Source organism: Camelina sativa, chromosome 17 (genome assembly GCF_030686135.1).
Source record: "Camelina sativa cultivar CO46 ecotype springtype chromosome 17, ASM3068613v1".
NCBI lineage: Eukaryota > Viridiplantae > Streptophyta > Magnoliopsida > Brassicales > Brassicaceae > Camelina > Camelina sativa.
Window position 1 is genome coordinate 35,653,030 of NC_141896.1, and position 27,020 is coordinate 35,680,049.

The following is a 27,020-nucleotide window of genomic DNA, read 5'->3' on the forward strand; positions in this document are numbered from 1 at the left end:
GCCGTCGACGTAGATGGTACACTTAGTTGTAGTGTTGGTACACTTATCGGTGGACGTATATGTGTATCAAAAACTAAGTGTACCAAAAATATCTGTTGTACACCTTCAACAGTCAATATGACCCAAAAGATATTTATGGTAGACTAATGGCCTGTTGCGACAGATTTATTCGACAGCCTTCTCTCGTTTCAGATATTTTCAGTATACTTGTTTGTTTTTTTGAAATAGTTTTCGGAGTGTGATGGTAGGTTTCTTGTCCGTGGTAGATTTAGTAAGCATTTTTGACAGCTGTAAAGTCTTACCAGAATAACACGAATTTGTTTGAGCTGTCAAAGACAGTCTAGCGTTGCGATAGACTTATTGGAGGTAGATCTAAACACGTTTGTTGTTCTTCCGATCTATGGTGTTCATGTAATAACGTTTGTAGCAGATTCATCAATCGTATTCTGTTTGTCGGCCGGAGCAAACGTCTTTTTCCTACTCTGTTTCGTTAATCTTTCCTCTGGGTTCATCCATGGAAGAGCTAGATATCTGTTCGAAAATCTATATAACTCACTTTTTATAGGTTTTTTATTTAGAAATCAGATGTTGAGATAAAAATCTATAATAGTTGAGTAAAAACCCCACAAGTGAAACCAAAAAATAGACATAAGTCGTGAAAAAATAAAGTAAGGCAGGGAAAATTAGGGTTTTCAGTCGTATGTTAGAGGTAGAAGACGAGGATATTATGGTAATTTTGGGTTCATTAAACCTAAAATCGAACGTGTACGTACATATAAACGTGTACGTACATATGAACGCATACGTACACAAGTTATGAACGCATACGTACATATGAACACAAATTGTTTACAAACAAAACAATGTTGTTGATTTGAAGGTACACTTGGGTATATTTCACCTGAGCTCTCAAGAACAGGAAAGGCAAGTACAAGTTCAGATGTATTTGCACTCGGTGTAGTGATGCTAGAGATTGCTTGCGGGAGAAAACCTATATTGCCACGCAAAGCGAGATGGTACTTACTGATTGGGTGTCAGAGTGTTGGGAGAATGGAGATATCATGCAGGTTCTTGATCATAAGATTGGAGATGAGTATGTTGAGGAGCAAGCAGCACTTATTCTGAAACTCGGCTTACTCTGTTCACATCCGGTAGCAGCCATCAGACCGAATATGTACAGCATCGTTAAATTCTTGGACAGTGTGGCTCAGCTTCCTGATAACTTACTTGACATTGTATAAGCTCGAGAAGTTTATCCAGGTCTTGTAATCTCAGGTGAAACAGCTGATTCTCCTGAGTCCAATTCCATTGCTCTCTTGACCTTCACTGAATCTTTCGTCTCTCATGGACGCTAAAAGAAACCCATATGGTCTTGTAGGTTCTTGATTTATCTTGAATATGTAAGTCTTAAAACTGATTGTAATGATTTTTCTAGTGTGTAAGACATATATATACAAAAAAACAATAACATAACTCCCAGGAAAATATCTTATGATTGGTATATAAGTATGGTAATAACATCATCCTCATGTTTATTATCTATACACTCTATACAAATACATTGACAGAAGACTGTTAAATACACTCTATAAGGTTCTTGAAATGAGGACTGCCACATCATATTACTTTGTATAAAGAGTCTTTTGGGAAGGGTCCTTGCATGGATTTTGCTTTTGAATCTAGACTTTGTCTCCGAGTTTTGGCATTTGTTGCTTCAGCCTGATATTAGACAGTAATGCTGAAACAACCCTTCCCGTTTTTTTTTTTAATACCTTAACCTACTAGTGGTCCCATACCCACTAACATCCTAACAACAATCAATACCCGCGGAATAGCCAAATAAAACAAATTCCATTAAACCAAAAGAATTCCAACAACAATAATCCAATAATTCAACAATGACATAGCAAGGTTCCAACATCCTACAATGCTCTATCAACTCAATACTAGCAACCTAACAATAGCTAGACCTCAATCAATCAAGCCTCTAGAACATCCTCCTCCTCATCGCCTTTGATTCCACGATCACACTTTTCCTTTACCTGCATACCACAAACAACAATTGAGATGCGTAAGTATTATCATAAATACTTAGTGAGGCCATCCTCCCATCTACTAGGTTATACACACAAGCATATGAGACCCTCAAGTTATGCAAGCAAACAAAACACAAGCAATACATCAAACCAGGAAAACAAGTCTCGGTTGAGACTAGTGTCGATCGATGCCACAAGAAAGTGTCGACCGATACTGAACCAACAGGTGTCGACCGATGCCCCACCAAACGGTGTCGACCGATGCTCCTTGAGTGTCGATCGATGCCCCTTCGACAGACACGATCTGCGCGAACCCGAACGACGAACTCCCCTTCCAAATCATCACGAATCCGTCCCAAACTCACCCAATTACCTCAGAAATCACTGGGAATCACAAAAGCAACAAACCCAAGCAACAAAACAACACAAACAGCAAAGAAAACACACAAACAAGAGAGATCTCATGCTTAGATCAACCATGGTCAAGCACTCACCTCAAGAACAGGAATATTGGATTGAGAAACGTTGAAAACAACACCTCCAGAAGCTCCCCCTTCGTTTCCAGCAACAGCTAACCCTCCTACAGCCTCAGATCTCTCCAAAAACTCCAAGAACAAGCCCAGAAAGTCACATAAACATTTTCTCTCTTTTCTCTCTTTCTTTCTCACACAACGGCGACCAAAAGAGACTTTCTGAAACCCTCAATTCGTCTCAGACACTTAACAACACGATTAGGGTTTTAATTGAACCAAACCGAACCAATTCAGCAATTAATCAAACCGGCCGAACCCAGAAATAAGTGGTATCGATCGATGCCACTAGGGTGTCGATCGATGCTGCTTCCAAAATCACAAAATCTGGTTCGCGGATGTTACAAATGCTCAGAGATCATACACAGCAATAATGAAAAGTACTGCAACAAGGTTCTCTTGGGAGGCTTAAAAACGCTAGAAACTTCCTCATGAGTTAATCCCTTTTGTTTGGCCTGTAAGTGTATACCATAAGCCAGAGGGATGAATTCTAACTGTATACCTACCTCAAGAATTTAAAGGATCAAACAGTGAGTAATAAGCACAAAATTTTAAACATAAGACTGAAATAACCTATTAAATTTAATAAACGGTGAGAACTCCAAATAAACATTAAAAGTAGAATGAAGAGCTTAAAAAACATAACCAAATATGTAGAGCTAAGGAGTCGTGAATAAAGAGAGAGAGAGAGCAAAAGCAAAACATGAACATGAACAGAGAGCAATCCGTAATCATGTGGGTAGTAAATCAAAACACAACTTAAAGCAAAGTATATAGTGGGAGTTACCTACTTAATGGGTAGAGCATAGATGGCAATCAGCTCCAACATTTTTGAATTGTGCCTTCACCACCCTCGTCCAGGAACCATGATAGCTTCTCGTTTAGAGTTCTTGTTCCCAGTAGCTAGCTACTACATATAATACGGATGCACCTGTAACAAGAAAAAAAAAAGAAAAGATCACTCATAACCAAGCGGTGTTGAATAATTATGTTATAAGAAAACCATAACATGATGCTAAAACGTTTTTAAAAATCTTAACCATACCTCTGAGGACTGTCACGTAGCAGTACAGTAACCTTCTTACCACTTACCAGCAAGCAATTGCAGAGAGAGACAGCGGACAAAACACAGTGAGTGATATGCACAATTTTGAGGAGGCAAGTAAAAAATAACACAGAGCCCAAGTTCCAATTTCGGTGAACAATAACAATTCGATTCAGGGCATAAGATAAAGAGTAAGATACTACCAATCAAACGGTGAGAACTCAGAATAAACATAAAGTAATAAAATTAAGAGCTTACAGTAGAATGATCAAAATACCACAGAAGAAACGAAACCCTACTGAGTGTGTGTGTGGACGATGTGCTGCTGGTCTTCCACATGTCCCGTTGGAAACACAAAAACAAAAACAATCTGAATCCTGCAGTAAAATAAATAGAGACGTCAGAGAGGAAATTTAACTAGAAGACGAACAGTTGAGTTGATGATACCAATTAATTTATCAAACGGTGAGAGAACTCAGAAGAAACATAAAAAAAGAAGAACTTACAGTAGAAGAACAAATACCACAGAAGAGAGAAAACTAGTGTGTGAGCCTTCGCGTGATATGCTATCCCAGGTCTCTTTGCAAACAAAAACAGTAAGAACCTGCAAAATGGTGAGATAAGATCAATCAAGCAAAAAACCAGAATGTTTAAGAAACTGAAAATAAACCAAACCTGAGAATCGACATTGATCCATTAACTCCATTTGAATCAGCTGTTGAAAACCTAAAATCACAGAACAAGAAGAAGTCATAATAAAGCAAAAGAACCAATGAAAAGCTAACTCGAAAGAAAGATTAAGAGACAATTAAGATTGAAACTGATAACGATGAACCAGGATAATAGAGATGTGTTTATCAAAATGTAAAAGAAAATCTCTTACCGTACGTAGCTCTTGTGTTTTAGAGTAGCGTTAAGAACCCGTTATAATCAGGAGACTTGAACTGGGGACCCGCCTTAGATGATGACAATCGCTTTCCATTTAGAGGATCTAGAAGCGTGTTGTAATTCGAAGATCCATCACTACAAACATAATAAGAAAGTAAAGCTCAGAGAGTACTACTCATCAGCGACTTTAGTAAGAAGCTTTAAGAACCAAATACAAAATTCAATCTGAGTAGTAAATATGCACCAAAGCTCTGTACTTCAGCACTATGAGCACCAGATTGCTCCTCGGCATCTACGGTAGCAAAAGGTATGGAATGATTCAATCTGCAAAAAAACAAAACACAAAGTCATATGTAGTAAGTAAACTCTAACTAAGCAAAACAAGGTTTATTAGTACCAAGTAAACCAACCTTTAATTCTGATTCCTCAAAGCCCGCCCATTAACTCCTTTTGAATCAGATGTTGAAAACCTGAAATCATAGAATAAGAAGAAATCATAACAAAGCGAAAGAATCTACGAAAAGCTAAATCAAAAGAAAGATGAAGAGAAAACTAACATCCTTACAAAGTCAGAACCGAGATTAAACAGTGACCAAGCCAAGCCTACAAGATAAAAACCCTAACTTCAACAGAGGTAAGCCAAACCTTGGCATGAAGCAGAAGATGCGAGGCCACGTACAGTAAACTGCAAAAAAAAAAAGCCATCCAAGAATCAGAATAAGTGAACAGAAACCTCAGAATTCAGAGAATCTTATAACTTCCATTAGGATCACTGAATATGTCTCTGTTTTACTCCAAGTGAGAAGAAGCAAGAGAGAACAAGAGAGTTAACTTACAATGAAATAACCATGGAAAAAAACAGCTTGCAACTCCTCCGATCATCACTTGGCACCATATCTTGCTAATTCATCAACGATCCTGTTGAGAAGAGAAGGTGATGTATGTTTTGTACTTACAAGAATAAGGATTTTTTTTTACAAACAAAACCGTTAAAAACAAACAGAGAAAACAGAGTGACAAGGATGAATCAAACCCTATAAGATCTTAGTAGCCTCCTCCTCAATTCATCCTCGAAGTAGAAAACAAACCCTCGAAGTAGAAGTTGAGACTTGAGAGTCAAAAGCCATAACTGGATCACATATTATAAGCTTCCAAAAAAAACACCTGCGAAGAAGACAGAAGACGAAGAAACGTGTTAGTAAATAAAACAAAAATCAGAGGAAGAAGAAGAAGGAGCAGAGTTAGTAGATGCGTAACAGAGAGAACACAACAACCAATCACCGATAGGTTCGCCATGTCATACCATTTCCATCTGCAAATTTATAGCCAGACATTAGGAATGGGTCCTTGTTAGAGTCTTTGTTAACCTAGCAAGATAAGGGAAGTTGACTGTTAGGAGCTATACCAAAGCGGGAAGAGAAAGTAAACAAAATCACTATGATAGAAAAAAAAAAGATAAAGAAAGACACACGATTTTGATCTCTCCAGTCATGCTAGTGTCATCAAGGGCAAGAGAGTGGCCATATATTAGCACTCCATCCGAAGGAACCTATAAGAGAAATTATAATTTCGATTATAATTATATATGGACCAATAATGAAAAGGAGAGAATAGATAAACCACCTGACAGCTGTGCTTCATCATTCAAGTTTTGGAGAGACGATTTGTAGTCACGGAGAGCAGCTGCAGAGGAGAAGAAAGCATCAGAACAACACTAAAGAGTCATAATCAAAATAAAAATAAAAACTCATATCAAGTGAAAAGTTACCTGTGACAAACCTCTGTGCCTGTTTTTATCCCAAGTGCTACTGCAGCAACCATCAAAGTGAGAAGAGATCATGGCAAGAAACCTATCTGGGATGAAAAAACAAAGAAAAAACAACAGGCCTTATGAGAAAGTGAGGAGGGAAAACATAAGCAACACAGGAAAAATAACAAATCTTCATACCAGAAACCATGAATGGGGGCGCCTTGCACTTGATCAAGTCATCATCATCATCTCTACTGATGCCTTTCTGTCTGCTAGTCCTTGCGAGGCTGATGCAACACACAAAAACATGGAGAACAAAGTTAAACTAGAGACAAAGAGATAAGAATAATAAGCAAGTCGCATGGCTGCAATACTTACCGCAGTACTCCATATTGTGATCCATACTTTGACAAGATTATGACAAAGCTTGCTTGCAATTACAAACATAGAGAGATCGCTAATTAGAGAAACAAACAAACAAACAAACAAAATCGTTAAAAACAAACAGAGAAAACAGAGTGACAAGGGATGAAAACAAACCCTAGAAGATCTTATATTAGTACCCTCCTCTGCTCAATCAAACCCATCAGCGAGAGATCTTAGTAGCCTCCTCCTCAATCAAACGAATCGAACATAATCAATCTATCTGGATTGACAAAAATAGAATGATGAGTAAATAAAAACGAATTCCATTGAAGAAAGAAAACCCTAGAAGTTAAAAAAAGAAAAAATCAAATTTAGAAAGCAAACCCTAGAAATTGCAGTTGAGAGATTTCAGAGTCGAAAGGCCATAACTGTATCATATAGAATAAAAAAACACCTGCGACTGCGAAGAAGACTTATCGTAGGATACGTAACAGAGAGAACCCAACAAACCAATCACAAAGCCATCACCGATAGATCAAAGCCACTAGGAAAAAAAATTTAGAAACCAAACCCTAGAACAAAAAAAAAATCAATTGGAACGTTTAGAAGAAGAAGACGAAGGAGAATCAAACCCTAGAAAACAAAAATCAAACCCTAGAAGAAGAAGAAGAATCATTGATCGTGACTCAGAAAATCATTAATTGTATAACAAAACAATCCACCGCTGCGCTGACGGGAGTGAAAGATTGCTCACTCTTGTTGTTGCTACTCCGACGATAACTCAGACAAAAAACTAGATCTGAAACTTTGTTCTGAGAGAGCAAGTGAACCCAAATTTTGTCAATCTGATGTTTTTTACCAACTCAAATTTGATCTAAAACTAGATCTGAAACTTTGTTCTGATCTAAAAACTAGATCTGAAACTACGTCAATCTGATATTTTTTACCAACCCAAATTTAAGAGAATCCCAACAAAATGAGAATGATTCTTCAAAAATTTTTTGTTTCTTTCTCTTGATAATCAAAGACAAATTTAATTAGAAATAGCATAAAACGTAATAAAACACACAACTCAGGTATATAAGTAATTTGTAAACTTTTATGTGTTATTCTAGTAAGACAGAAATCTCAACGTGTTAGTCTAGTAATAAACTTACTTTTATGTAATATTCTAGGTAATTTCCCTTATAGAAATGTAAACTAATCCAACCATTTATATATAGTCGGTTTTAGATTATGACATATATAGCACAATATTGTAGACATGATTTCAATAAGTAAAACTATCGTTGAATGAAAACGGATAACATTTTATCAATTGTTATTTTATCTTGTCATGTTTTGTTGCATGCTTGCAAACCCAACCCATACCTATGGTGGGATATGTACTCCTTCAAAATCCATTAGTAACTAGCATACAAAACTTTTCACCCATCATCTATCATAACCCATTTTGTACAACATTAGGATTTAACCCGCGGTACACCGCGGACAATATTTTTAATTTTAAAAATTTAAAATTTATATTGTATTTATTTGTTATTTTATTATTATTTTGTTAGTTTTAAAAATATAAAAATTTACAGGTACAGTAAAACCTCTATAAATTAATAATGTTAGGACCAAGACATTTTATTAATTTATAGTGATATTAATTTATCTATAAATTAATAATTATTATTTTTAAAATTATGAATTAAGACAATTTTAGCAAAATAAGATTAAACTTTCGGATGTTGTAAATTTTATGGTTTATGAATTGAACTTGTAATATGTAGAAAACATTATTGACAATTGATTACAAATATTATAAACAAATTGACTTATACACATGACATACATAAATCTAAATTTATGAATAATAATATCAATTCTCCTATTTTAATAATCTGTCAAATTATCAAATTGTAAATGACGCATATCTAAAAAATTGAAAACTTTAAAATTTAACTATTTTTATGATATGTTATAAAATATTTTAGAGATATTGTTATAGTTTGAAAATACTACATTATAATTGTTCTATAGAAATAAACTTTAGGAGAAACATATATTATTATATCAGAATACATATATATAAATATGTAAATTTACATGATTATTAATTTATGATATTATTGGGACCATATTTTACATGGGGATTTCAAAAAAATTATTATCTTATTATTTTATCGAATTTTGTTAATTTTTACACTGGCCCGACTTGGGACCAACAAAATTTATTAATTTATAGTGTTTATTAATTTATAGAGTATTAATTTATAGAGGTTTTACTGTATTTGATATAAGTATTCAAAGTATAGGATTTTTGTAGTGTTTTCAAGGTTTTAACCCGTGTGGTATATGTATAGTCTAGTAATATATTTATCTCCTGGTACACATCTAAAAGTGTTTAAAAAAAACAATTCCACTTAACTTCCTATATGAGATTAATGCTAACCCGTCTCACCAAAATCAAAATAAATTTTTGCGTAAAAAAAAAATCTAAATAAGTTTTTTTTTATCAAGTTTAATTATGTTAATTGTTTTACCAAATTATCATATTTTATAGTTTATAATTTTCCATGTCAATATATATATATATATAGTTTATGATAATTAATAAAATTTTATTTTTTTTGGTAATTCCTCAAAAAATAAAAAATAAACCAAATTATATAGGGGGTTTTCAACATATTTAATATGACATTTTATAATTGGGTTTTCGGTTTAGGAAATTTATTAATGTTAGTATAATTATGGAGATTGTAAACTTTTGTTATAGAAAATCTGTTGTGTATCATTTAAATTTGAGAGATTCTAGGATCCATAAAAATAGTTTTGGAGATGTAATGGGTTAGAACTTTAATGGGTAAAGTTGTTTTTGGAAAAATCGGAATGTCTAGATGTTGTTGAGATTTTATGGCAATAAATGTAACAAATGTTGGTCAATTTAAGAAAGTTTAGTATTTGAGTTTCTCTGCAATTTTATTTATGGAATTGTTTTAGGGGTTAATGTTGTAAAAAAAAAAATTAAATAAGTAAAACTTAAAAGGCATAAACCAAAATGTACATAAAAAATGTTAATATAGATTATTAGATGTACTCACATCAAAGGGAATGATTATTGGTTAGAGTTGTTGTATAAATTTTCATTGATAACCTTCTTAAATCATATAATTAAGGCGGTTGGATCTTTCGTGATAATGATGGCGTTTATGTTGCTTCAGGACAAGCATAAAAGAACGCAAAAATAACCTAGTATAGAGTGAAATGCAAGCCTTAATTATTGCTATGCAAAATGTTCGGAGTTATGGACGATGAAGTGTATTCTTTCCAGAGACATTGATTGTAAGAGGTTCGAGACGGATTCTGCAGAGTTAGTTGCGATGGTGCAAGCTCTGGAGGAGTTGTCGGTCTTCTCTATGCTCCTTGATGAGTTTCAGGCTCTTAGTGCCTCCTTGCCTCCTTTTACCTTTTCCAAGATCCCAAGGGCGTCCAATGTGAAGCCTGATTGTCTAGCTCGTTCTTCTAGAACGTTATTGTTCGAAACTATTTTTGTAAACAACTTTCCTCTAGTTTGGGCAACAACCAATTTAGGAGTTTTATTTTAATTATTGAAAAAAAAAACTTCATTTTGAAAGGAAAAACAGAGAAGTTTCTGATCTTACAAGCATCAATTTTGCAGTGTTCAATTGGACTCGAAAAATGAGAAAATGGAGCTACAAAGTTTGAGATGGTATTCAATTGGGTACGAAGATGTGGTAATAAGAGTGCAGACATGATGGCAAAAATCCCCATCCTTGAAGATTATTTATGAAAATATTAAAACTAATCACCAATGACTCTTCTCAACCAAGATCTATAATCTAAACAATATATTTTGTCATTTATCACATTACTTGATTAATCAATAAGTATTTCAATATGAAATTTATTTGTTTTTTGAATAATTATTTTAGTATTTTTAATGAATTTTAATTATAAATCAAGTTTAATAAAGTTTTTAGTGTTTTTAAACATTTATATATTACATTTATTATGTTTTAACCGCTATTGCAACTGTTGGTCAATCAGTCGTAAAGCAAACGTACCTATTTTAAAACGTTAAACCAGTTATTCAAAACGCTTAGTAACGTTTGAAACCGCAACCACCCGCTTCCACAATCTTCCGCAAACGCTGGGTTTGATCCAGTCAGACCCTACATTTATTTATCATATTTTTAGTGACCCGTTTATGGAATTTAAAAGGGGGGGAAAAAGATTAAAATAATATTAAGCCTTAACTTATTAAACAATAGACTAAATTAAGCCGAATGGGCTATTTGTCCATGTTTCTATCACACCTCTGTTTTATGTACTCAAGTCAACCATTACATAACCTGAAACTGTCTTAGTTTTTATATTCTTTACAATGTTGTCACTAAACATTAATACAATTTCTTCGGCCTTTACTTCTCAACAATAATAATAATTGGGTAGTTAGCTAGTAGCCTAGTACATATGCCCAAAGAGCTATTTATTTTTTTCTTTGCTAAAAGAACATTATGATCATGATTAATAGTGATGCAGACCTGAGCATATTCGATTGATCAGTAGATTCACGGAAACACCTTGACATTTTGTGTTTGTGTTCAATCCTATTTCTCTGAATATTAAACAAAATATTTTTGATTGGTGACAAACATTATGATTTGGGTAAATATCTTAGGGGGAGGTATTGGTTTAGGATTTAGAAAGAGTTTTAATGACTTTGGGGGGTGTATTGAACTTGATATTTTAAGAGATTTTGGAATATTCTGAAATCTCCTGTTATTTAATTGATGATTTTTAAAAATCATTTGAAATCCTATGTTATTGAATATGAAATTTATAAAAATCATTTAGAATCTCTTGTTATTCAATCAATAATTTATAAATCTCAACTCAAATCTACTGTTATTCAAAAAATCACAATTTTTTATAAAAAGCTACAGAATGGGATTTTAGGATACTTTTCTAATATTTCTAGTTAAAAAATATGTCTTACAAAATCCCACCCTAAATGGTGAAATTTTGAAAGAAAATATTCTTTTTAATAGGAGTTCAACATCTACTGCAATTTTTTTTTTTATAAGTGCAACTCTCTACTGCTCTCTCTTACTCTGCCGGCGTCGTCACAACTCTCTCGGCCTCCCCATCACTACTACGGTCTCAACTGCCGGCGGCGCCACGACCACCACAACTCTCAACCAATCCATCTCTACCACAAGTAACGAACCTTCTCCGTCACCATCATCTAACATCGATTCTTTATCCAATCCTCTTTGCACATGCGTTCTTCAAACTCCAAACAAAACCCATTTTCACCATGAACCATCTTTACAAGCTTCTCTTGATCTGATTCAAGAAACCACGGCTTCTTCTGTTGATAACTTCATCTACATATCAAACCCAATTTACTCAAACGAAGCTACAAGTAAACAAACCACACCGTTTGAAACACCTCAGTCTTCACCGTCACGGCTTGAAGATGATTAAGACGACGACAATATAACCGAAGAAGATTCAACACCAACATTGTCTCCAATGAAGGATCTGCCTGAAAAGGCGTGCTCTGTTTCACTAAAAGACCGACCCAATATGTATCAAAATCAGATGTCTCAGCCACCTCCGCAGCGGAGCTTCCGACAACGGCGAGTCGGCGACGGTTGGTAACAACTTGAGACATTCATTCTTCTGCTGCTGCTGCATTACATATCGTCAACAATTCAATATTTCACGAGAGAATAAAACAGATCAACAACTTCATTTTCTTGTGGATGTGCTAAACAAACCATCGTTGATTAATTTCCAACTACTTTAAACACTCATTGGCAAAATGAGTTTCTCTTTGATCGTGTAGTCATCATGCTCATGAGGAATATTTATAGTGTTCAGTGTCATCATTGTAACCGGTTTATATCTCATGAGAGCTGCAGTTTCTTCATATGAGATTAATTTTTTTACGAACCTCACTTTTTGGTTAACAGTGACAGCTCTTTATTTTTTCGAAATGCATATCATCTTGGGCCTTTTATTTGTGTCGCAGTTACTTCACCAACGATTGGAAAAAGAACATGACCAATGTCTATTTTTCTTCTTAAATTAATCAAAGTATGAAAGAAGCTTACGTAAATTAATCAATGACATTCCAAGTTGCTCTTTTTTTTTTATTTTTACATATCAAAATCACCTAAAATTCAATAATCAAATCTCAAAAATCTCAAAACTCAAATCTCATCAAATCCTAAAATCCCAAATTTAATAACCAAATCTCCTAAAATTACACTCAAATCTCTCACAATTCTAAAATATTAAAATCTCACTAAATCTCCTAAAATATCAAGTTCAATACACCCCCCTAGATATTTTAACTCGCACTATATAATCTTAATTTTTAACATTTATTTTTTTGTATTATAAATATTAAATTGAGTTGATATGTTATTTATTAAGGTTGTAACCATTTACATTTTATAAGATTGGCGCTTCATATAAAGTTTAAATATTTATAATACTTGGAATTCTTAAAATGGTTGAGTATTTCTCATATTTGAAGTTTCGTAAAAGTTTAAATATATTACTAATATTTTAAAGGTCTTCTAACTTTTTTAAAAAGTTGAAATATTTATAATATTTAAACTTCTTATAAAGTTTAAATATTTATAATATTTGAAACTTCATAAACGTTTAAATATTATTAATATTTTTAACATTTTATAAAATTTAACTTTCTAAAAATATAAATATTTATAATATTTAACTTTTTAAAAATCTTTAAAATAAAGAACCGGAATAAACCAAATAAAAGCTTTTTAAGTTTGAATGTTTGATAAATCAAACTTTCTACTCAATTTTATTATGAATCATTTTTGTCTCTTTTATAGTATGACTCTGAACTATTACCTAATTTTTTAGGCAATGTGAGATATTGTACCCGTATTTTTATTCATATATTGAGTAATATATGTCCGTTTTTAAAAATTTGTATTACATCATATACAGTAAAAAATCACAATTTTTATTAACTAAATGCATTACAGAATAATTCAAGATAATTTAAATATAAATTCAAATAAAAATGAAAGAGAATCATAAATTGATGTTTGAATGAGGTAGAAAGATTTCCTTATTTTTCTAAATCTTACCTATAATTAATTTTGAAATTTTTGGTAACTAATATTAAAGTTAATGCATTAAATGTAAAAACTTTCCAAAAAATATTTTTGAGCAAAAACTGCTGCAAAAATACTAGTATAGATGAATTAAAACATGTGGTTTGTAAGACTATTTTTGTTTTAAACATCCACACTTCACAACCTTTTAAGTTATTTTTCCAATACTAGAACACTAAAATCAATTTTTACGTTTTCACGATGTCTTATTTTTATTTATTTAAACAAAGTGTTAAAATCTCTGATAAACCAAAAAGAACATAGGAAAAAAAATCGATATTTTTGATTCATCGATGACTTTTACAATAGATCGACGGTCTTATTTTCAACTTCGATAGAGTTTAGGGACAATTTTGAAAAAAATGATAAAAGAATTATATTTTTCTCCTACCCATTTTTCTTTTTAAAAATAAAGAAATAAATAAACCGGAAATTACGATTTGTGGTTTTTATAAGGTTTGAGAGAGTGAGAGTACCCTAGGGGTAGGAGTACAGATTTTTCCCTCTTTTTGAATTTCAAAAGTTTCCGTTTCTCTCTCACCCTCTCTCTCTACAGACATCGATCCCACCGATCTCTCTTCGTTTCGCCGCCGAAGACCATCTCCACCTCCTCCGCCGGAGTTCCCAGTTCTACCATCTCCGTTCCGTCACCACTTCGCTTATTCCACGCATCGTTCTTCGTGAGCCACGGTTCGATTCAATATTCGTCTTTACTTTTCTTAATAATCTTCGATTTCCATGTTTACTCCGAACATCGGTTGATTCGTTTCCGTAATCAGGTTTAGGATCTGCGTTTCTATCTTTAATTGATGTTTCCTGTTATTTAATTCGCTAAACAAGGAAGAAATCGGAGCGCGACCTAGTTTAGAAACGTTTCTAAGCTTTTGATGTAATTGGACTAAACATAGACTCTCAATTCTGCTGTATATGGGTATGGGTATCGTGATTTACCATTGGAAGCTAAAACGCTGCTTTATTTGACAGATAGCGTCCAGACATGGGTGTCGATGATTATCATGTGATAGAGCTCGTCGGTGAAGGCTCTTTTGGGAGGGTTTACAAAGGAAGACGGAAGTATACCGGCCAGGTACTAAATTGTTGGTTTATCCTCTTCATTATCATTCGTTACTTCACTCAGCTTATCATGTATCTTAATTTGGTAAATTTTTATCGTGTTTTGGTCCAGACGGTGGCGATGAAGTTCATCATGAAACAAGGAAAGAGTGACAAGGATATACATAGTCTTAGGCAAGAAATCGAGGTAAGGGAATTTCTCAAGTCCTTGGGCTTACATGCTTCACTTCATTTGAGACCTTCAATTTTTATATTTTTTGGTATGCTTCAGATATTGCGGAAGCTCAAGCATCAGAATATAATTGAAATGCTCGACTCCTTTGAAAACGAACGAGAGTTCTGTGTTGTCACTGAGTTTGCTCAAGTACTTTTCTCACTCTTGTTTGTAGAATCTAAAGAACTGATTTATGATGGCTGTACCTATATGTTGAAATAATGAATCATGATGGAACGCCTAAAATTCACAGGGTGAACTGTTTGAGATTCTTGAGGATGACAAGTGCCTTCCAGAAGAGCAAGTTCAAGCAATCGCGAAACAGTTGGTAACACCTTTTTGGCCAACATGGCTCTTATTTTTGTATTTGATTGCCATATTTTATGATTAATAAGACCATGTCGAAACTTCTTCAGGTAAAAGCATTGCATTACTTGCATTCTAACCGTATAATTCACCGTGACATGAAGCCACAAAACATTCTTATTGGTGCTGGGTCTGTCGTTAAGGTAATATAACCTTCCTTTTGCTGCTTCCAGGAATTAAGTTTGAAATGTTGTTTCTATGCTCCCCACACACATCAGTTGTTCATATTGTTGTTTCTTAAAGATAAGAAATATGATAGTTTACACTTACAATTCAATTCTTCTACTCTTCTTCTCTTCTTATGAGTATCAGCTTATGTACTAACTTCTTGAAAATGATTTATGAACCATGGATTTTTCAGTCTATTATTGATTAGAAAATCAAGTTTATCATGTAAGTACTACTAGACAAGGATACGGCTAGCCAGGAACCTCATATAATTAACTAAATATAAGTAGAAACAAAAGTACTTTTCAGTGCAGCTTGATAATATGATATTCTCTTACTTCTCTTTGGCGTCATCTTACCTTTCTCGCCCTTGATTTTTCAGCTATGTGATTTTGGTTTTGCTCGAGCTATGTCCACCAACACCGTGGTTTTGCGATCCATTAAAGGTTAAACATATTTATTATCTTTAGGCGTATTAATGAATGAATAACTCAGTAAGTTGCTCCTTGTTCTTAACCTAAAATCTTACATCAGGCACTCCTCTGTACATGGCGCCAGAGCTTGTGAGAGAACAGCCATACAATCACACTGCCGACTTGTGGTCTCTTGGTGTTATATTGTAGGTGGAGAAACTCATTTGAGTTGTCGTACTTCATTTCGTATTGTTATAAAAGCTGTTACATATATAACTGTGATGATTGTGGTGGCCCATTCTTGTGTTATGCACATTTCACTGCACTTGAGATGGTTCTAATAATTTTCTTGTGATACATCAGGTATGAGTTATATGTAGGTCAACCTCCGTTCTACACCAATTCTGTGTATGCTCTCATTCGTCACATTGTTAAGGTATATCAATCTTTTCCGTATATGTCCACAAGTCTATGAATCTATGATAAACGTTTGAGCTTACATTTTAGTGAATCTTCAGGATCCTGTCAAATATCCTGATGAAATGAGTCCTTATTTCAAAAGCTTTTTGAAAGGATTGCTCAACAAGGTGACTTTTTGTTCTTCTTTACTTTTTTTAAGCTGTCCTTTAAACTATTTATTGATATGTTTGAGACTATTGGGTTAAACTGTTTGTCTATTACAATGTGAAATAGGTTCCCCAAAGTCGATTAACCTGGCCTGCTCTTCTTGAGCACCCCTTCGTTAAAGAATCAAAAGAGGAAGTTGAAGCCAGGGTAATGATCTGATATTGTTGACTTTATACTTAACAGCTTGAGTCTAATGTACAGAGCATTTCGTTAAAACTGTCGTTTTCATACAATGTAAAGGATTTGAAATTGGAAAACGTTGTTGGAATAATAGATCACTTAGAGCCTTTAAACGCTTATTCAGGAAATGCATACTGCAGTAGTCGACCATAAGGCAGCTTGGATGCTCAAAGGAAATGGAGGGCAGCAGAGAAATGGTTTATTTTCTTCAGTTTGTGGTTAGAATCAATTTCTTAATTTATTTTTTCCTTTATTAAATTTATAGTGTTATATGTCACAGAAAAGTGCGACTCTGTGACCCCGGTTGAGAACACTTCTGCTACCAGAGTTCTAGCTGACGTTCAGTCAGATATAAAGAGTGCTGTCAAAGTAAATTCTCCACCACCTGAGGATTTTCTCGGATTCCCAACCCAAGAGGAGATAAAAAGTTCAGGTAATGGGACATGCTATTTGTAAATCTCTTCTTTTTAACTTTGAGAATAAAAGAGTTATCCAGCAGATAGATCCAGTAATGTGCATACTGAGATCTATTTCTAATTATCATATCCATATCAATCTAACAGACATAAATTTGGATATCATCCTTTCATTGTTGATTATGGCTAAATGCATTTTCTTCTTCATCACACCATGTAGTCAGTATGCTCTATTGTTCTAGGTTTACAATTCTTAGAGCTTGATTTTTACTATGGTTTCATGCGATGCTTGATGTTTTTGTTTAGATTTAACACAACTCCTATGATATATTTTCTTTCCTTTTTCTTCCTTCAGGTTTTGTATATTTCATATATATATGCAGTTCTCCTTTTGTAAATCTGCATATCTTAAAGATTAGTGTCGGGAAATTTACATACATTTTTCTATGTGTGAAACAACTTAAGCTGTCTTTGGAGTTTCTATTGCCTTCTTTCATAATGGACCTATATATCATCCTCATTCATGCTTGGGTTGTTTTCCCCGTTTCAGGTAACGCAACACTAGACAGATTGGAAAGTACATCCCGAACTGTTAAAGGTGCAAAAGTTATAGGTGAAGATGATAAAGCATTGGATCTTCTTTTGCTGTCACTGGAAAATATTTCAAAATCGCCTGATCCTAAAAGGTAAAATTCGGCTATAGGTTGTTCTTTTATTATATAATGCTGTGCTCCTCCTTGATCGTAAAGACGGAACATAAATAGGTTTCTTACATAAGATAGACTCTAATAATACAGGGTTGCAACTTTCTGGTTTTATGATCTATTACTCCCTGCAGTAAATTGTTGTAATTTATGATATTTTTGTATACATGCATATTCACATTTTCGTTCATGGGTGTGCAGGGAAAAAGATGTTGCTTGCTCTGTTCAGTCCCTCAGGATCATTTCCAATTTGGTTGCAGCTCGTGCCATAGTTTCAGTTGGACTGATTGAGAAAATAACATGTGCACTGCTAGACTTTACTAACGCTCTTGTTGGGATGAAATCGTCCGTGTTCAACAACATAATACCAAAGGTGAATTCTCTTGACCAAAATGTCTGGCAAGTGTTTGATTAGATACCTACTTCACTTTTGACAGTCAGCTCCACAAGCAGCAGACAATTTTTAATGATTTTGTAACACCAACTTATTTCTTTATCAGAGTCTTTCAGTCACTAAAAACTTGGTAGGACATATTGAAGGCAATAGCATACATAGTTCCTACATCAGGCACTGGACCAAAGTAGTGGAAATTTTCGTACAGGTGACCTTCTTTCGGTTGCATAAGTCTCTTGTGATATTAAACCACATGTACTTATTTAGTACTTTATGTGGATGTAGGTCGTTGGATGGGAAGAAGAGGGGACTGGTAGAATTATATATGAGGCATGTTCCTGCATCACAACGATGTTATCTCGAGTTGCCGAAGATCTTAAGTCTTCAACTCCTGATTCTGTTTCTGAACAGATTTTAGAGCACGCTAACATGTCTCGCATAGTTGATCATTTGTGTCTTTGTTTGGCTTCTTCTGGGTCGAGTTTAGCTTCTGGCTCTTCACAAATGTTAGCAGCTGCCTGTGAAGCTTGTAGAGCAATATGGATTCTCATAGATACTTCCGAAACATTCTTCAAAGACGATTCTATGAACATATTTCCTCTAGATGCTTTGCAGAACCGTCTTTCTCAGCATGAAAACGGAAACAGTGAGTGGGGTCCGTTATCTGAGAAACTTGTGGATACAGTGACAAGAGCATATCTCCGATCAAAGCATGTGCAAGTTGCTATTGGTCATTGCCTTCACCAACGAGTGGAGGCTCCCTTGGTTTCTGCAATTCAGGTGATTATGTGATGTTTCTCTTCTTGTTTGGCTATCCTGTTGTTTTAGGTTGTCTGGATTCACCAAGTTACATGATAACTTGTTATTTTCGTCCACAGCTATAATTGTATTTGTTTTTCCACTCTTTAAACTTAACTGGAAACTGCTTATGTAATGCTTCAGCTCTTGTCAAGATGCTGCCTTCACAATGGAATTATGCCTAGCATGCTTTGTGGTCTTCCCAGTTCACTGCCTATTACGACCGTAGTCAGTGGTGGAGAGGATGGTACAGTTATTTCAGAAATATTTTCTATACTATCCTATGCTTCATTATCATGCAAAGACCAACAAACAGGAGAAAAAAATAACTTCGAGGGCAGACTAAACAATCTGGTGTTCCATTCATGCCTTCTGTTGGCAACAGTTGCTCAATGTTTGAGGCTAACTGGGAGAAATTCTGCCCTGTTAATGCTTACAAATTCTCCAAGGAAGCATCTACATCGTCTTTCTGCTATAGCCAATCACATTGCCTCAGATGATAAAATTGAAGCTTCTCTTCAGAATCACTCTGCATCAGCTATGCTTGCTCTCGCATCTATTCTCTCTCTTGAAAAAGGATCTTCTGCTGAATCTTCTGTCTCTGAGATTGCGGTGCCTCTGATACCTCGAGCTACTAAGCTTTGTTATCATCTTAGGCCTATGCCAAGTAATGAAGGTGAAGTGATCTATCATTCTGCTAAGTTTACCAGATGGCACGGACTTCTCGATGGATGTATCGGTTTATTAGAATCCAGATTGAAGTGGGGAGGACCTTTAACTGTGCAACAGCTTATTGCTAGTGGAACACCATTGCTTCTTATAAATCTGTTAGCTGGCAAACTTTCAAATGCTTCCCCAGATGATATCAAGAAAACACCCAACTGGATTGGCTTGTCGCCCGTTGGTGTTATATGGGCCATTTCGTCAATATGCCACTGTCTTTCGGGTGGCACTTTAACTTTCCGTCAGGTTCTTGTGAAGAATGAAAACATGAAAATGATTACTTGTTTATTATCTGATGCTCATATCAAGCTAGTAAAGACCTGGGGAGGTCCTGGGGGAGGAAAAGATGGAGTTAGAGAGACAATAAATGTGATAATAGATCTCCTAGCATTTCCTTTTGTTGCTGTACAAAGTCAACCGGGTCCATTATCTGCCACTGCTTCTGTAAATAGTGGATTCATTCTCAACATGGGCTCTCCAGGTGTCAGAGTGTGCATGGAAGATAAAGATTTGTTAAAGGCTATAGAAGAGGATATGGACAAATACATAAAAGTCCTTATGGAAGTTAGTTCTTCAATTCTGATTCCTTGATTTTACATACTTTTGTTTAAATGTTGATTAGTTGTTTCTCATGATTCATGAGCTGAAATCTCGTTTTAGACATATCACAAGATCAATCAGTGATGTCTCTGTTTCGCTGATTTTTTCAGGTGGGAGTGCCGAGTTTAATCCTTCGTTGCTTGGAACACTTGGATTTAAAAGATTTAGTAAGGCCTGTTGCTTTTCTTGCCAAATTGGTGGGTCGTCCACGTCTCGCAGTAGAGCTTGTTAGCAAAGGTTTGTTGGATCCTAACAGAATGAAAAAATTACTCAACGGTTCGAGTCCAAGAGAAGTCATACTTGATATTTTGATGATCATATCTGATCTATCGAGGATGGATAAGGTCAGACACTGGATAAACACATGATGCATTCTATTTGTTAATTTCGCTTAGATACAGGATAGTGAAGTAAACGATGTTATCTAATTCTTATTGTTGTCTACCATACAGGGTTTCTATAAATACATCGGCGAGGCTTCTGTTCTGCAGCCTTTAAAAGAATTTCTAACTCATTCAGATCCAAATATACGCGCAAAAGCTTGTAGTGCTCTTGGTAACATGTGCAGACACAATGGATATTTCTACAGCTCTCTGGTAAGTTACAGCACTGGGATTCTTTTACTTTGACATTGAGAGATCAATGTTTCAAAGAATGTTCCTTCTTACACAGTGTGCATATTTATTATGTGCAGGCTGAACATCAAATCATCGGCCTCCTCATTGATCGATGTGCTGATCCGGACAAAAGAACACAGAAATTTGCTTGCTTTGCTGTAAAATCCTAACAAACTGCTATTTTCTCCATTTCCATAATACTTTTGATCAAATTTTGAAAGAAGGCCTTTCCGTTTTTTTTTTTTTTCAGATTGGAAACGCTGCTTACCATAACGACACTCTGTATGAAGAACTCAGACGATCTATAACGCAGCTAGCAAACGTTTTGACCACGGCTGAAGAAGACAAGACAAAAGCAAACGCTGCTGGTGCATTGAGCAACCTTGTTCGAAACTCCAGCAAACTCTGTGAAGATATAGTCTCCAAAGGAGCTTTACAAGTTAGTAACAACTACATACGATTAATTTTCTTGGTAAAAATACATGGATTTCTTAATTCTAATTTCGCGTATCTTTTTGGGATTTTGTGTGCAGACGTTACTGAGGCTGGTTGCAGATTGCTCGGCTCTTGCCCTGAACCCGAGCAAGAAAGAGACAGCAAGTGAGTCACCGCTTAAGATCGCACTCTTCTCATTGGCTAAAATGTGTTCAAACCACCAGATTTGCAGACAATTTGTGAAGTCATCAGAGTTGTTTCCGGTCATCGCAAGGCTTAAACAATCCCCCGAAGATAATATTGCTCACTATGCTTCAGTAATCGTTGCCAAAGTCGGTGGTGATTCCTAAGAAAACATACTTCCCTGTAAATCTATCGTGTTACAACATCTTTTGTTTACTTTTGTATTATTACGTTGAAAGTCGTTTAAGAAAATGCGCCAATCTGGATTGTCTGGATTACTTCTATCGCTCTCTCTATTTAGGTGGTTGATTCGATTAAAAAAAAAAAACTTGATTGTCTGGATTCAGAAAACTTAAAAATAAACTATCCAGAGGAAGAAAAGCCAGTGGTTTATCTGGTTTCCATTTACGATTAGTTTCACTACTCTGCATCAGATTCTTGAAGCAACGGATTACAATGACTACGAGGTTCCTTGTAAGCTCTCTTTTTAGCAGTGCGTTCAATTTCAAAGTGTGTTGATCACTAAACAGCAAGTTGATTCAGCTTTACAGACCATAGATTTCGAATTTGCGATCGAACATTATACACAGAACACGGTACCGGTTTTGCAGTTCATGGAAATAGGGACGATGAACAATTCGTATTAAACTACAAAGTATATGGACTGATAACGAGAAATATACACAAATATACTGAATAGGTTATAAGCTAAATCGTTGACACATATGAACACAAATAGACAGCTAATGGTACTGTAAGCAATGGCAACTTTGAGGAATCAGGAAATATACAACTCAGCTTGGCCATCAATAAAGAGACTCATAAACTCTTCTCCATCAACTGTTTCTTTCTCGATCAGGAGCTGCGCAAGCTTGTGTAGGATATCAATATGAGTTGTTATGATCTCTGTTGCTCTCTTGTATGCCTTCTCAACTAGCTCCCGCACCTCAGCATCTACGATATCTGCAGTTGCCATTGAGTAATCTTTCTGTGATGACATCTGCAAAAACATTTCAATAAATATAAGTAACATTTCAACTTGTTGAACCAACAAATGAGACCAAGAAACCAAATGCAGTTAGCAGTATACTTGTTGACCCATAAAGGGATTTCCACCAGGGCCACCAACAGCAACTTGTCCAATCTTTTTGCTGAACCCGAATCTCTCAATCATTTGACGTGCCACACGAGACACCTGCATGAAATCATTTGATGCTCCAGTCGTCACATTCTCATCCCCAAAGATCACCTCCTCTGCAACCCTGACAATAGCATAGCCAACACAAGAGACAGATGGTTCAACACAATTAGACCCTTCTTTTTAAATTCAAAACCTGGCTTTTGTGATAAGGCCATAACTAACTAACCTTCCGCCAAGTGCAACAGCCATTTGATTCTCGAGGTAACTCCTGCTGTACAATCCAGACTCAAGTCTTTCTTCGCTTGGAGCAAAAAAGGTGAGCCCACCAGCTTGGCCACGAGGAATGATAGAAATCTTGGCAACCGGATCATATTCCGGCATAAGAGCACCCACTAGAGCATGACCAGCCTCTGCAAATTCAAAATTCTGGTCAGAAAACAAAGCATCTCAGCTACTCTCAACATATAGTTAGAAAGAACGCTAACCATGGTATGCAACAAGTCTCTTCTTCTCCTCAGACACAACAGCATTCTTCTTCTCAGGTCCAGCAATGATCCTCTCAAGAGCATCAGAGATTTCGTCCTTGCTTATCTCCTTGAGCTCACGCCTGGCCGCCAGAATCGCCGCTTCATTCATCAGGTTCTGTAGGTCAGCACCCGTGAAACCAGGGGTCCTCCTCGCAACCTTGTCAAAGTCCACATCTTTACCGAGTGCCTTCCCCCTTGAATGAACCTACAATAAAACCAAACCCAATAGAAAAATAAGAATCTTTCACACAACTCCAGAGCCAACCAGTAAACTTTACAAAACAACTATGAAAAACCTGAAGAATCTTGACTCTGCCAGCCACATCAGGCCTATCCACCGTGACCTGTCTATCAAACCTTCCAGGCCTCAACAGCGCCGAATCAAGAACATCCGGCCTATTCGTAGCTGCCAAAACTATGACACCAGAGTTACCAGAAAACCCATCCATCTCTGTCAACAACTGATTAATAGTCTGTTCCCTCTCATCATTTCCTCCTCCCATCCCAGCTCCTCTCTGCCTCCCCACAGCGTCAATCTCATCAATGAATACAATACAAGGGGCTTTAGACTTAGCCTTCTCAAACAAATCCCTAACTCTAGATGCACCAACACCCACAAAAAGCTCCACAAACTCCGAGGCCGCACAAGAGAAGAACGGCACTCCAGCTTCCCCAGCCACCGCCCTAGCCAAGAGTGTCTTACCCGTACCGGGAGGTCCAACAAGCAAACACCCTTTAGGAATCTTAGCACCCAAGGCTGTGTACTTATCAGGATTCTTCAAGAAATCCACAACTTCCTGTAGCTCCAACTTAGCTTGATCAGCTCCAGCAACATCTGCAAATGACACACCAGTCTCAGGCACTTCCTGGAACTTGGACTTAGAACGTCCAAAATCCATAGGACCACCCAAGCCACCAGGACCACCACCAGGACCACCCTGAGCTCTCCTGAAAAGCAAGAAGAGTCCACCAAAGGCCAAAATAGGGAAAATCAAGTTTCCAATGACAGTAAACAAGTCGTTCCCAGAGGACTCTCCCTCAGACACAGATATATCAACTCCGTTCATAGCCAAGATATCAACGAGGTCAGGGTCGTTGGGAACAATCACAGAGGCACGGCGGTTATCAACGGCAGTAAGCTGAAGAACAGAACCGTCTTTGCTAAATCTAACTCTCTCCACTTTACCTTTCTTCACGGCGTTAAGAAACTCGCTGTATCGCCACTGAGATCCTTCTGGAAGATCCGATGATTTAGGACTAGGAGCCTTGAGTATCTCGTTCTGAATGAACAACGGCGACGTCGATGGCTTCACTGCTTGTTGTACTTGAGCTTCCACAACGACAGATGGAGAAGGTGGTTCGTCAACTAGAGCTAAAGCTCGCGGGGAAGATGAAATCGAAGAGAAGAGAATCGCTGCTAAAGCTATTTTTGAAGATAGCGGCGAATTGGGTTTACCATTTGGGGAATTGGTGTCTTCGTTTCGAAGAGACGATCGAGTGATTTGGTATTTTGCGGGATGGGTGACGAAGGAGAAAGGGAAGGAAGTGTTTCTGGTGGTTTTAGGAGTGGGTGATGAGATTATGATATGGGATCCTAAGAAATTTGAAGAACGTAGTAATGAGTTTGAAGCTGTGGCCGCCATTGAAGCAGGCTCTGTTTCTTCTTAGGCGAGAATTTGGATAAAAATTCGAGTTGAATTCTGAAATAAAAATGAAATCTTTTGGTTTAATTTGTTCTGAATTGTTGAGAGATTTTAAAGTAAGAGAGGAGGAGCCCCGCATGGCCATGATGACTTGGGAGTTTCGTCTACGTTTGCTATCTCATATCCACTCGTTAACTGATCGTAAACTGCCACATTAATTAATATATTAACCTGCAAAAAATCGAATTTTTGTTTTGTTTTGTTTTGTGTAGACTAGAGGTCGGACACTTCGGTTCACTTAGTTCTTGTTGAACTCAAAACCATTTTTAATTTGGTTCGGTTTTCTATTCGATTACAATAAACTAGCTTGGGAAAGTATAATAGATTGTGACCTTATATAATACTAAAGACGTATTCATAGTGTCCCAGACCCCTAGAACAATCTCCAGCAGTGTCTGTAATCGTTATAGATCATGGAAGCAAGAGGAAGTGAGAGCTTCCTTCAATGCCAACAGTGAAGCTCATCAGTGACACGGCTGATCCGTCCTATGTTGACAAGGGGATCCAACGCTTTCAATCATTCTATCTCCTATCAATCATTATTCGAAAATCATGAAAAACCACTTTAATAAATAAAACGAGGATTGTCAACCAATCTTTACCATAAGCGAATGGAAACGAAGAACTAAGCTTTGCTCTGCTCCTAGTCTTTTTTTTTTTTAAATAATGTTAAATTATATTCAAAAAAAAAATAACTTTTTACATCTGCTTTTGGTTTAAAAACATTAACTTTAAAAACAATAGTTTAAAAAAATCATATATATAAAAGTAGAGTTTCAATCTCTCCTTATTGGTCCACTTGGCAATGCAATTTTAATAAAAAAAAAATTTATGTTAAAACACAAATTTAAAACAATTAATTTTCACATTTAACTTACATAATATAAAACTGAAATCTTTATACCTTCTCCCTATAAATTATGCATTAAATTTATTTCTCCACTAAGTTGTATTAATCAATTGTATTAAAACAAAACAATAAATTAGAATTGTAACTCTCATTTTTCTAAATGTAATTTTTCATTATTTCTCTTCCTATAAATACTCATTATCTTATTCTCTTAGTCTATCACTCTTTCATTCTCTCATCTTCTTCCACTACTCTCAAATCTCTTTTTTGTTTTGTTTTGTTTTGTTTTGTATTTTTTTTGTTATTGTTGTTATATGGGTTATAAAAAAACAAATCAAATATCATTGTAAAAGCTTAGTTTTAGAGTTTGTATGATATGTATATCTTATATATTTATTTTAATCTTTTAAAATGTTTATCTCCATTTTCTATTTTATATTAACATCTTATAAGTCATTATTTTCATACTTCCTTACAATATTCACCACACAATAAGATCATAAAGTTGAAATGATCCATATGTAATTATCTATTATGTCTCTGGTTATCTCACATATTCATGTATCATTTTTAATAATTTATAAAGATCAATATAATATTTAAAGATCAATATAATTATCCATTTATCCATTTATAAAGACTATTTTGTTTTGTGATCCAATTGTTAAATCTGCAGATATCAATATAATATATATATATATATATATATATATATATATATATATATTTATGATTTGAGGTTTTTGAAAACAAAAAGAACATAATTAAACAATTGGTTTTTTGTGTCTTTAATCAAAATAAAAAATGATCCAAAAAACAAAACATATTCAACTGGAACTTAAATATAAAAATAAAGTATAATTTTAAAAATATCATTTCACTAAATTCTCTAAAAATGAAACCATTAGTATGAAATCTAGCACTATAAATTAAGTTGATGAGTGAAAACCAAAAAAAATACTCCCTCTGTCTCACAAAGATTGAAGTTTAGGATTTTACACACATATTAAGACAGAGCGAATATATGATTTATTTTTCTAATACTTTTTCACTTTCCCACCTTCCCACTTTTACACTTCATACACTCTACAGCATCA

The 27,020-nt window shown here is 35.3% G+C and overlaps 2 protein-coding genes, 3 long non-coding RNA genes and 1 pseudogene across 6 annotated transcripts; 2 read left to right on the forward strand and 4 right to left on the reverse strand.

The window, feature by feature from the left end:
- Nucleotides 1–5,551: 5,551 nt before the first annotated feature.
- LOC147924763 (uncharacterized) lies at nucleotides 5,552–6,050 on the reverse strand. Its single transcript, XR_015586159.1, has 3 exons — nucleotides 5,971–6,050; nucleotides 5,803–5,866; nucleotides 5,552–5,663 (listed from the first exon to the last, which is right to left on the reverse strand). It is a non-coding gene; the product is annotated as an uncharacterized LOC147924763 (long non-coding RNA).
- A 40-nt stretch (nucleotides 6,051–6,090) lies between these two features.
- Nucleotides 6,091–6,537, reverse strand: LOC147924764 (uncharacterized). Its single transcript, XR_015586160.1, has 3 exons — nucleotides 6,448–6,537; nucleotides 6,268–6,353; nucleotides 6,091–6,182 (listed from the first exon to the last, which is right to left on the reverse strand). It is a non-coding gene; the product is annotated as an uncharacterized LOC147924764 (long non-coding RNA).
- Nucleotides 6,538–10,550: 4,013 nt separating this feature from the next.
- Nucleotides 10,551–11,353, reverse strand: LOC147924765 (uncharacterized). Its single transcript, XR_015585896.1, has 2 exons — nucleotides 11,169–11,353; nucleotides 10,551–10,796 (listed from the first exon to the last, which is right to left on the reverse strand). It is a non-coding gene; the product is annotated as an uncharacterized LOC147924765 (long non-coding RNA).
- A 284-nt stretch (nucleotides 11,354–11,637) lies between these two features.
- Nucleotides 11,638–12,626, forward strand: LOC147924766 (uncharacterized; annotated as a pseudogene).
- Nucleotides 12,627–14,213: 1,587 nt separating this feature from the next.
- Nucleotides 14,214–21,984, forward strand: LOC104758332 (serine/threonine-protein kinase TIO). Of its 2 annotated transcripts, XM_010481173.2 has the most exons (24): nucleotides 14,226–14,480; nucleotides 14,570–14,679; nucleotides 14,775–14,877; nucleotides 14,977–15,051; nucleotides 15,136–15,228; nucleotides 15,332–15,406; nucleotides 15,495–15,587; nucleotides 15,995–16,058; nucleotides 16,147–16,231; nucleotides 16,389–16,461; nucleotides 16,544–16,612; nucleotides 16,719–16,799; nucleotides 16,957–17,029; nucleotides 17,113–17,265; nucleotides 17,799–17,934; nucleotides 18,154–18,325; nucleotides 18,453–18,554; nucleotides 18,632–19,126; nucleotides 19,289–20,431; nucleotides 20,578–20,811; nucleotides 20,920–21,063; nucleotides 21,162–21,242; nucleotides 21,335–21,523; nucleotides 21,618–21,984. In XM_010481173.2, the coding sequence occupies exons 3-24, from the start codon at nucleotides 14,788–14,790 to the stop codon at nucleotides 21,867–21,869; spliced, it is 3,972 nt and encodes a 1,323-aa protein (XP_010479475.2). In that variant the 5' UTR covers nucleotides 14,226–14,480; nucleotides 14,570–14,679; nucleotides 14,775–14,787; the 3' UTR covers nucleotides 21,870–21,984. The 2 variants fall into 2 exon arrangements, with proteins under 2 accessions (XP_010479474.2, XP_010479475.2); XM_010481172.2 differs by lacking the exon at nucleotides 14,570–14,679 and having other exon boundaries at nucleotides 14,214–14,480.
- Nucleotides 21,985–22,323: 339 nt separating this feature from the next.
- LOC104758334 (ATP-dependent zinc metalloprotease FTSH 1, chloroplastic-like) lies at nucleotides 22,324–25,210 on the reverse strand. Its single transcript, XM_087494941.1, has 5 exons — nucleotides 23,667–25,210; nucleotides 23,329–23,575; nucleotides 23,070–23,253; nucleotides 22,793–22,964; nucleotides 22,324–22,702 (listed from the first exon to the last, which is right to left on the reverse strand). The coding sequence occupies exons 1-5, from the start codon at nucleotides 25,011–25,013 to the stop codon at nucleotides 22,481–22,483; spliced, it is 2,172 nt and encodes a 723-aa protein (XP_087351067.1). The 5' UTR covers nucleotides 25,014–25,210; the 3' UTR covers nucleotides 22,324–22,480.
- Nucleotides 25,211–27,020: the final 1,810 nt, after the last annotated feature.

Coding starts and splice junctions, on each gene's coding strand:
- LOC104758332 (XM_010481172.2), top strand. CDS start 14,788: ATGGGTGTCGATGATTATCATGTGATAGAGCTCGTCGGTGAAGGCTCT. Junction 15,588..15,994: donor GTGCTGGGTCTGTCGTTAAG/GTAATATAACCT, acceptor TTGATTTTTCAG/CTATGTGATTTTGGTTTTGC. Junction 16,059..16,146: donor GGTTTTGCGATCCATTAAAG/GTTAAACATATT, acceptor ATCTTACATCAG/GCACTCCTCTGTACATGGCG.
- LOC104758334 (XM_087494941.1), bottom strand. CDS start 25,013: ATGGCGGCCACAGCTTCAAACTCATTACTACGTTCTTCAAATTTCTTA. Junction 23,254..23,328: donor GAGACTTGTTGCATACCATG/GTTAGCGTTCTT, acceptor TTGAATTTGCAG/AGGCTGGTCATGCTCTAGTG. Junction 22,703..22,792: donor ATCCCTTTATGGGTCAACAA/GTATACTGCTAA, acceptor ATGTTTTTGCAG/ATGTCATCACAGAAAGATTA.